Source organism: Meles meles, chromosome 18, assembly GCF_922984935.1.
Source record: "Meles meles chromosome 18, mMelMel3.1 paternal haplotype, whole genome shotgun sequence".
Classification (NCBI taxonomy): Eukaryota; Metazoa; Chordata; class Mammalia; order Carnivora; family Mustelidae; genus Meles; species Meles meles.
Window position 1 is genome coordinate 16,073,027 of NC_060083.1, and position 11,127 is coordinate 16,084,153.

The window sequence follows — 11,127 nt, forward strand, 5'->3', positions numbered from 1 at the left end:
TACAAATCAAAATCACAATGAGATGACCACCTCACACCAGTAAGAAGGGCTACAATGAGCCAGTCAGGAAAGGACAGATGTCGGAGAGGATGGGGAGAAAGGGGAGTCCTCCTCCACTGTCGGCAGGAATGCAAGCTGGAGCAGCCGCTCTGGAAAACCATATGGAGGTTCCTCAAAAAGTTGAAAATAGAGTTACCCTACCACCCAGCAATTGCACTCCTGGGTATTTACCCCAAAGATACAAATGTAGTGATCCAAAGGGCCACCTGAACCCCAATGTTTATGTTTATAGCAGCAATGTCCACAATAGCCAAACTATGGAAAGAGACCAGATGTCCAATGACAGTTGAACGGATAAAGAAGATGTGGGATACACACACACACACACACACACACACACACACAATGGACTATTGCTCAGATATTTTAAAAAATGAAAGCTTGCCATTTGCAATGATGTGGATGGAACTAGAGGGATTTTGCTAAGCAAAATAAGTCAATCAGTGAAAGACAATTACCATATGATCTCTCTGATATGTGGAATTTAAGAAACAAAACAGAGGAGCATAGGGGAAGAGAAGGAAACAAGATGAAATCAGAGGGAGACAACCCTTAAGAGACTTAATCGGAGGAAGCAAACAGAGTTGCTGGAGGGGAGGGGGTAGGATAGGGTAACTGGGTGATGGGCACTAAGGAGGAATGTATGCAATGAACACTGGGTATTATATAAGATGGATGAATCACTGAACTTTACCTCTGAAATTAATAATACAGTATATGTTAAATAATTGAAATTAAATTTAAAAAGAAAAAATAAATAATAAAATTATCCATATTATTACAATAATGGTTAAAGCAATGACAAAACCAGAATTATTTACTATTTATAGTAGCTCAAATTTATAGTTAAATTTATATTATAATTCATATATATGTAAAAAAATTTAGCACCGGTGTCCTTATAACACTTTATGTTTCTATAAAAAGTATCATTGCTGTAAACCTCAGGACACCTATTCCTATTCTATCTGACAAACACCACAGATTAACCTGTTCATTTGGGGTTCCAGTCTGTCCACCTGGTCTACCCTCCGTGACACAAAGGTGTTTCAGCCCTCATTTTGGCGCCAGCGACCAAGTCCGTTTATTCCCACGGTATCTTGGTGCCAGTTTTTAAGTCCGATTTTCCAATCAACGGGGGGGAGGGGGGGTCTCATATCTGAAACTTCAAATTGACCCAAAAGCAATCCTGAGGTCCTGCTGGTCAACCTGGACCCCAGAAGGCGTCAGGACCGCCAACCTGCTCTTTTCTCAGGCTCAGCGGGTGCCCCAACACTTGGCCCGCCGTCCCCTTGCTCATGTGTCCCTGAGAAGGGGACCCTGCGAGTTGCCACGTCCTATCGCCTTTCTCGGTGGCTCCCACTGCTCCCCAAACCTGTCCCTGCCCCTGTTGAGACCTGGCAAGGTGGGGAAGGAAATGGGAGTTGGCCGTGGCGGGTATGGGCCACGGTAGCGATTCACAGGGAACCACGGAGAACCCGTGGTGCCCTTTCCGCACTGCGGGGTCCCCATCTCTGGGTCCCGAAGGCCCTATCCTGTAACCTCTCGGCCCTCCAGTCGGTTCCCGCCGGCGGTCGGGCATTGGCGTGTGCTGGATGACCCTCTGCGAGGGAAGTGCGAGGCCCACCTCTTCCCCAGCAAACCTACTGGTACAGCCCTCGGCGGATTGGAGACCTGCAGACACCCGGCCCCGCGAGGAGATTCTGGGAGCACCATGGGCCTTCCGGGACGCTGCTTTGCGGACTGCAGCCAAATCCCATCCCTTGCTCTGGAGGCACACTATGACGGCGACGCCAGGTGGCGCCAGACAACAGGCCAAAAGTGCGGGCTGTGCACCGGGTACGCAGGCCCGCGGTGTGCGCAGGTGGCTGCTGCAGGTTGGATGGAATCCGGTCTGGCTGGGATCCCACTTCCCAGCGCGAGGAGGGCATAGGGCGCCGGTTGTGGACCGGGATAGCCTGGCTCGGAGTACAGGGCCAGCGGGATCGGCAGGCCTGGCACCCCGTGACTCCAAACGCAGAAGAAGGGCTTTGACTTTTTTATCCAAGAGGTGTCCTGAAACCGCCTTTGCCTGCCCGGGACTGCCAAGGAGAAGGCGGCTGACTCTTGGCGACTCCTATGCCAGAGGAAAACATCAAAGTTTCCCAGAGACGCCAGCAGCCCCCATGCCCTACCCCAGCTTCCCAGAGCGACAGCGGTGCTCCTCCATCTCCAGGGTGGACAGAGAAGATTCCATGGGGGTCCAGTGGGCCTGCCTGTGAAACTGAAACCATGAAAGTACTGGCCGAAAACGTGGATGGATCAATTTCAGTGTATGACGTTGGAGTGGACAAGGTCTTAGGAAGCATAAAAGTAAGTCCAGAATCCATAAAGGAAATATAATCGATCAACTTGACCACCTGAGTAAATACAGTTTACCTTTGTATAAACCACAAGGAAAGTCAGCAGACAGTAAATAGGTGTGGGGAGCATTCAGGTATATATGGATGTTCTACGAATATCGATTTCAGCATTCCTTGTTTCAGGAACAAAAAGTTGGGGAAAAATAATAGTCATTCAGAGGAGCCAGATGAATCTCTGGTGTGTCCATACAATGCAGTACTGTGTGTGTTCTGGTTTATGAGTAGTCCAACTCAGTCAGCTGTGACAAGTGACTAGAGACTGGGTGACTTTAAAACAACAGAAATTCATTTCTCCCATTTCTGGAGGCTAGAAGTCCAAGGTCAGGGCACTGACATGGTTGGGTGAGGGCCCTCTTCTGAGTCGCAGACTTCCCTTATAATCTCATATGGTGGAAAGATCTAGGGAGCTTTATGCAGTATCGTTTATTTTTATTTTTTATACTTTATTTTAATTCCAGTATAGTTAAGTTTCAGGTATAAAATACGTGATTCAGTAATTCCTTACATCACCCAGTGCTCATCAGGACACGTGTCCTTCTTGCTCCCCGTCACCTATTTCAACCATTCCCCCCCACCAACTCCTGCTCTGCTCACCATCAATTTGTTCTCTATAGCTAAGACTGTTTCTTGGTTTGCCTCTCTCTCTCCCCCGCTTTGCTCATTTGTTCTGTTTCCTAAATTCTACATGAGTAAATCATATGGTACTTGTCTTTCTCTGACTTATTTCACTTAGCATTATATTCTCTAGTTGTAGCCATGCCATTGTGAATGGCAAGATTTCATTTTTGTGGCTGAATAATATTCCGTTGTATATATATATGTCCCATCTTCTGATCCATTCCTCTCTTGATGGACACTTGGGTTGCATTCACCGTTTGGCACTGTAAATTTTAAAGAATACTGCAGTAATCACAGGGGTGAGTGGGTCGCATTCAAATTAGTGTTTTTCTATTGTTTGGGTAAATACGCAAGTAGTGTGATTCCTAGATCAGAGGGTAACTATTTTTAAATTTTTGAGGAAACTGCATATTGTTTTTCAGAGTGGCTGCACCAATTTGCATTTCCTCCAACAGTGCAGGAGGACTCCCCTTTCTCCCCATCCTCACCAACACTTGTTTCTTGTCTTGCTGGTTTCAGCCATTCTGATGCATGTGAGGTGGTATCTCGTTGTTTTGCTTTGTATTTCCTTGATAATGAGCGATGGTGAGCATCTTTTCATGTGTCTGCTGTCCATCTGGATGTCTTCTCTGGCAAAACGTCTGTTCGAGTCTTCTGCCCATTTTTTAATTGGATTATTTGTTTTTTGGGGGCTGTTGACTTGTACCAGTTCTTTATAGAGTTTGAATGCTAACCCTTTATCGGATTTGTTGTTTACAAATATCTTATCCCATTCAGTAGGTTGCCTTTTAGTTTTGTTGATTCCTTCCCCATGCAGAAGATTTCGATGATGTCCCAATACTCCATTTTTGTTTTTGTTTCTCCAGCTTCAGGAGACATATCTAGAAAGAAGTTCCTATGGCTGATGTCAAAGAAGTTACTGCCTGTGCTCTCTTACAGGATATTTATGGTCTCAGGTCTCACATTTTGGTCTTTAATCCATTTTGAGTTTACTTTTGTGTATGGTGTATGGAAATGGTCCAGTTTCATTGTTTTGTGTGTAGCAGTAAAGTTTTCCCAACACCATTTGTTGAAGAGACTGTCTTTTTCCTCTTGGACATTCTTTTCTCCTCTGTCAAAGATTGACAGAACACGTAGTTGTAGGTGTATTTCTGGGTTTTCTCTTCTGTTCTATTGGTCTATGTGTCTGTTTTTGTGCCAGTACCAGACTGTTTTGGTTCCTACAGCTTTCTAATATAACTCGAAGTCTAGATCCAGCGTCTCTGTTTAAAACCACTCATCCTACCCACAACTTGTACAAACGGGAACTCCGGATGGATCACATACTTAAAGGTAAAAGGTAAAATTATACAACTTTAAAGGAAAAATTCTAATAAAAATATGTGGACTGTGGGGCTAAGCAAAGAGAGTTTAGACTTGACACTCCAAGTGTGATTCATGTAAAGGAACGGATCAGCTGGAATTCACCAAACTTAAGAATCCAGGCTCTGTGAAAGGGACTCTGAGAGCCTGAAACCAAGACTGAGAAAATATTTGCAAACCACGTATCTGACCAAGTGTTAGTAACCAGAATGTGTAAAGAACTCTCAAAACATAGCAGCAAAACAGAAACGGATTTGAGATAGCCCATACAATCAAATCAGTCCAACAGTATAAAGGTAATCAAAAAACTTGTCATAAAGGAAAAGGTCAGGGGCGCCTGGGTGGCTCAGTGGGTTAAGCCGCTGCCTTCGGCTCGGGTCATGATCTCAGGGTCCTGGGATCGAGTCCCGCATTGGGCTCTCTGCTCAGCAGGGAGCCTGCTTCCCTCTCTCTCTCTCTCTGCCTGCCTCTCTATCTACTTGTGATCTCTCTCTGTCAAATAAAAAAAAAAATTCTTTAAAAAAAAAAAAAGGAAAAGGTCAGGAACATAATATAAATTCAATAGTACAGTTACCCTGTAAAATACATGACAGTAACACATGACATGAAAGAAAGATCTTACCCAAGTATTCAAGGATGATTTAGCATTCCAATATCAGGCAATGTGTCACTGCACTTAAAAAATAGATGTAATAACGTTTTAAAAATATTTTATTTGAGAGAGAGAGAGGAAAAAAAAAAGCACAAGCAGGGAGAGGGGCAGAGGAGAAGGAGAAGCAGACTCCTTGAGCAGGGAGCCCTACATGCGGTTCCATCCCAAGACTCCCAAATCATGACCTGAGCCAAAGGCAGATAGATGCTTAACCTACCAAGCCACCCACAGGCCCCATAACAACATTTTTGAAGTTCAATATTTGCAATGATTACAAATTTTTAAAATACTAGGCATAAAAGGGAAAATTTTTCAGCGCTAGAAAACCTGCATATTTAAAGACATCATATATGAAATGGACACATTTTAAGACATTCCACCCCTTGCCAGTTGCTCTCTTGTTTAACTTGTTTCTCTGACTTTTCAGGAATTCCACATTTGGAGCTCTCTAGTTTACTTTCCAACCTTGGAACTCAGAACTCATTGATACCATCCAACTACTAATATTCCCTGGTTTGGTCCTGTCTGTCACCTTTGGAGGCTAGAAGAGATATATACTTTCTAAGGAGATAATTAGCCATTCAAAAAACCTCCAATTTGCTAATACGGCAATAGAAATTTATGAAAAACTCTACAATTTTAATTGATTTGAACAATTCCTTATTTCTAAACTATCTTCATGGCTTGTTTCTCAATTAGTATATGCATTTTATATTCTTGTTTTTGTAAGAATATGAGTATATAGTATACATGTATGTGCACATATAATGTGAACAGAGAAATGTCATAAATTTATGATTCTCAAATGATTTTAGTGAGTACCTTGTTTTTGGTTTTATTTTTAGAAAACATTATTAGAAATATTAGGAATACAGATTCTATTAGGATATTTCTGACATAGAGTGGTGATCTCTGATCAATAGATGAGACAGATGCCTATAAAATAATTTGGGGAAAGGAAGATACAAATGGAAGAAATAAGCAGAATTTGGAGTTCTTGAGATTACAAATAATAATGACAGTTCTTATTTTTTTAATTAAAAAATTTTTAAAAGATTTTTATTTATTTATTTGACAGAGAGAGATCACAAGTAGGCAGAGAGTCAGGAAGAGAGAGAGAGAGGAGGAAGCAGGCTCCCTGCCGAGCAGAGAGCCCGATGCGGGACTCGATCCCAGGACCCTGAGATCATGACCCGAGCCGAAGGTATGGGCTTAACCCACTGAGCCACCCAGGTGCCCTTTTTTTTTTAAATTTTAAAGAGAGGCAGGCAGAGAGAGAGGGGAGAGAGGGAGAAGCAGGCTCCCCGTGGAGCAAAGAGCCCAATGCGGGGCTCAATCCCAGGACCCCGGGATCATGACCGGAGCCAAACGCAAAGACTGATCACCCAGGTGCCCCAATAATGACAGTTCTTAATATATTTCTTATGATTTTTGAAAACTATATCACTGTGTCTCTATCATGGCTGTGAATCTCAGTTCTGTTGAAAGCTTATTTTTGCTTTTTGTTTTTTTTTTAATTTTGTTTTTATTTTATTTTATGTCTGTTTAGTGTTTTGATTTATTTGTCCTTTTTTATTGAATGTTTTCCTTGCCTTATAATTACTAAATCAGAATCTCAAGTTATGATGCTAAATAATTAAAAGTTTAAAGTCTCTATATTCTATAAAGATACATATGACAACAGAAATGCATTGTAAATCATATTACTAAGTATAAACAATTCTTAGGCACAGCACAATTTAAATATATAGATATAGATATAGACATAGACATATGTATGTATATATACATACATATTATATAAAACTCAAAGTTTCGAGTAAAAGTCATAGCAAAGGAAATCCACCAGAGTAGTTGCCTATGATGATGGGTGATAATGGGCCTTCTAATCAGAGCTAGAGAGGGAGAAATAACATAAAATAAAATAATAGAGACATTGTGCATGAGTTAGTATTTGTGGTAAAGACTGAGTCATTATTCACTCACACCACTGCCTCCTATGAACACAATGGAAGACTGTGTCTTTCAGACTCCATATGAGTTGATTGCAACCATGTAAGTGAGTTCTGAATGATGAAATGAAAAACAGAACTTTTAGCCTAATCATTACACCTTGTGCATAATCACCCCTTTGTTCTCTTCTTCTGCTTGTGAATTCAGCATCATGGATGAAAAGATCTTGGATACCTGACTTACCACGGAGAGTCTGCCTGGCTCATGACTAAGTGAGAAAGAATCATTTAGGCTGCTAAGCTAGCGAGATGTGGTGTCGTTAGAGTACCTAGCAATATCACCCTTAACAGGATGATGATGGGGTCCCATGAAGCATATGATTCAATAAAAGGTGTTTCTGTGGAGAGAAATGTAAAAGAAGGGAAAAAAGCAGAAGAGTAAAGGTTCCACATAACAATATTTTACAAAGCCTCCATCCAAATCAGTGTTCATACGTATTATTATATAAGCAAAAGCAGAGAAGAAAATTCTGATTTAAAATATTCACAAGTTCAAGCTTTGTCCATATTAGACTAACTGGAATCAAATATCCCTTTCTGCTATTAAAAACCTGATAACCCAAATGAAAGAGTTGATTTCACAAACTGGAAAACACAGCATGGGAGTGTGACACATAAGGCAAGGAAAAAAAAAGAGATTAAAATCATGGTTACTACGTTTGCTATCTAAAAACACTTTCCAGATCATGGCATTGCGAGGAGAAATCCAATGGTAACTGTGTTGTCTTGTTGCATTTAGAAAACAGAAATTACTTTTGGGGAAGCCTGAGCCAGCTGGTCATGCAAGGCAGAATACTATAAAGGATGGAAGTAGGCAGAGGGATCGTTTTAAATGGTGGGTGCATGTTAATCTGTGCACACAAAGGAGTAACCTTCATCAGGCTAAGGAGGTGAAAATTCTCAGGACCTCTGTGCTGAATAATTCAGAGATCACACAGACCTGGGAGGATAACTGGGGTGTTCAGGAAAGACACATAAAATGCTTTTTTTTTTTTAAAGCAGGAATGAACTAACCTAGAGTAAAGGCTATTTTAGACCTTGCCTTCAAAGCTTACAAAGAAGTGTCCAACAGACCAAAGTAATCAGTTAAAATGTACATTGTCCCCAAATTTATCTATGAATTAAATCAGTCTCCATCAAATTCCAAACAGACACCTTACAGAATCTGAAAAGTACATTCAAAATACATGAAGAAATGAAGAGAACTTAAAATAACCAAAATGATTTTAAAAAATAGGAACAACTTTGGAGATTTACACCACTTAAATTCAAGATTCATTATACAGGTCAAAAATCATGACAGTGTAGCATAAGCATAAAGGTAAGACAGAACTGAACGAGGGGTGCCAGGCTGGCTCAATTGGTGGAGTATGTGACTATCTCAGGGCTGTGAGTTCAAGCCCTGGGGTGGGTAAGGAGACTACTTAAAAATTAAATCTTAAAAGGAAAAAAAAAAGATAAAAGTGAATGGACCAGAATAACAAAACCAAAAATAGAACCACATACATAAAGCCAATTGGCAATTCAGTGGGGATAGAGATCAACAAATTATGCTGAAAATAGAGGCTAGCCACATACAGATAATAAAATGAAACTCAAATTTTACCTCCTATTACACACAAAACAAACTCAAATTGAGTCATAGACCTATGTATAAACCCCCAATTATGAAACATCTAGAAAAAACAATAGGAGAAATTGATTTTTTGTCTGGCAAAGATTTCTTAAATAGAATGAAGAACACATACTTGGACTTCCTGTTTCTTGTCCACCGTAGAAGAAGTTGGGAAGTCGCCACTGTATTCTAAGAAGTAAAAAAGTGAACAAACTAAAAAGTCAACAGCTCTTCTGAGATCTTTGAGAGAAGTGAGTTTACAAGCAAGACTGCTGTCCCTAGAATTGGAAAGACAGGTGAATACAGAGAATCATAGATTACTATGGCAAAAATCCACCGGCAGAAAACTAGGAGCAGTATTGGGGTAGGGAAAGCTGAACTTTGACAACTTCTAGAGGCTTGGTATGGACAAGTCTAAGAGACAAAACTCCATGGGGACCCAGTCATAGACCTCCCACTCCCCACACATTGATCTCTTGAAGCTTTACCAGGTTCTCATGGGAACCATGTGCATTCTGTTTTTCACAATGTTAGCCCTCAGGAGGATTTAACCACACCCTAACCTTCTGGTCCTTTCACAGAGCCTAACTGACCTAAGAGAAGCAAAATACTCAATTCCATTCCATTGGAGCCATCCTGTCCCAACTAATAGTGTAAACTTCTGACCCTCCATAAGGTTGAACAATTACAGACAGACTTCCCCTGTGCTTTTTTATCTGCTCAGCCATCCAACAAATCATTATCGTCCATCTGCCGTGTGCTGCGTGCTGTATTCAGTGAGGATATAGCAGCAAAGAAATAGTCCCTGCCCTCCTAAACTTGATATTCTAGTGTAGAAGAGAGACAAGTAAGTAAAGAAACAAATGCACTATGTAATTTTGTGTGTTAAAATTTTCCATGAGGAAAAATCAGTTAGGTTAAAAACCCAATTGTAATCCATGAGATGAATTATCAGAAAGTTTTTGCCTTTGTAAGTGAACTGTGTTCATAATGTTTGATATGCCTACTCTGGAGATGGAGGTACATAAAGGCAAAATTCCATGTGGACAGTAAAAATATATATATATGTGCTGCCGAAGCGAGCATTGGACAGTAAAAATATAAAGTGATTAAGAAAAATAAAACCCTGAAATGAGTAAGTGACTGAATTAGATTGGGTTAACTATGTGATTTTGTTGTTTAGCTATATCGTGATATGGTGTTGAAGTGAAATTACTGTGTTTGCATTGAAAGCAAGTTCTATCGTGCTTTCAAAGGCCAGGTCCTCAGACCGCATGGTAGACAACAACGTTGAAATACAAGAAGAGATAATGCTTAAGTACATTGGCATAGTAACAATCTAAGATCTCCTATTCCTCAGCATACACAGAGGCAAAATTTGATGAGTCACATGTGTGAAATTACCAGTAAGAACATGCCAGTAATGAGATTCGTTAAAAAGTTTTGTTTTTGTTCTACAGATTTAGAAAGTTCTGCAGATGATAAACATGAGGTCTCCTTTTTTCCTCAGCTGCCGCTAAGGTGCTCGGTTCTTCCGAGGAAGCTAAGGCCATGTTGGGGTGAGGCCCTCACTTCATCCTGGGACTAGCACCGCGCCCAGCAGCGTCCGCTCAGCACTCGCCAGCACCATGGCCTCGGTCTTGGAGCTCGCCTGCATCTACTTGGCCCTCATCTTGCACGACGATGAGGTGACGGTCCCGGAGGATGAAATCAATGCCCTCATTAAAGCAGCGGGTGTGAATGTTGAACCCTCCTGGCCCGGCTTGTTTGCAAAGGCCCTGGCCAACGTCAACATTGGGAGCCTCATCTGCAATGGAGGAGCTGGTGGACCTGCCCCCGCAGCGGGTGCTGCAGCAGCAGGAGGTCCCGCTCCTTCCACCACTGCTGCCCCAGCTGAGGAGGAGAAAGTGGAAGCAAAGAAAGAAGAATCTGAGGAGTCTGATGATGACATGGGCTTTGGTCTTTTTGACTAAACCACTTGTATAAGCTGCTCAATAAGAAGCTGAACTCTTGAAAAAAAAAAAACATGAGGTCGGCTGTTTGACTGTATTGATTAGAATTTCTTAATTAGCATCTTTTCAAGGTGTAAAGGGAAAAATGAATGAAACAAAACAATGAAAAGACTAAAATGAACACATTACTGGACAACTAATATATTTTAGGTACCAGGTAAAGCAATTTTGTGTAGATTATCTCAATGTTAAGAGGAGAAAAAAGTAAAATAATGACATACGTAGCAGTGGAATTCTGTGACTCTAAACATTTCTTCCACTTCTCATTAATAAGGGATAAAATGAAGGCAAACTCTGGATGTTTGTAAGTGATGTTGATTTCTGTAAGTGTGTCCTACTGGGAGAATGGGGCCATAGGGTCTCATTCTCAGTCCCAGGGATTGTGGTTGCTTTG

The 11,127-nt window shown here is 41.2% G+C and overlaps 1 protein-coding gene across 1 annotated transcript; it reads left to right on the top strand.

The window, feature by feature from the left end:
* The first annotated feature begins 2,200 nt into the window (after positions 1-2,200).
* LOC123929091 (60S acidic ribosomal protein P1-like) lies at positions 2,201-10,742 on the top strand. Its single transcript, XM_045984334.1, has 2 exons — positions 2,201-2,412; positions 10,232-10,742. The coding sequence occupies exon 2, from the start codon at positions 10,350-10,352 to the stop codon at positions 10,692-10,694; it is 345 nt and encodes a 114-aa protein (XP_045840290.1). The 5' UTR covers positions 2,201-2,412; positions 10,232-10,349; the 3' UTR covers positions 10,695-10,742.
* The last annotated feature ends 385 nt before the right edge of the window (positions 10,743-11,127 follow it).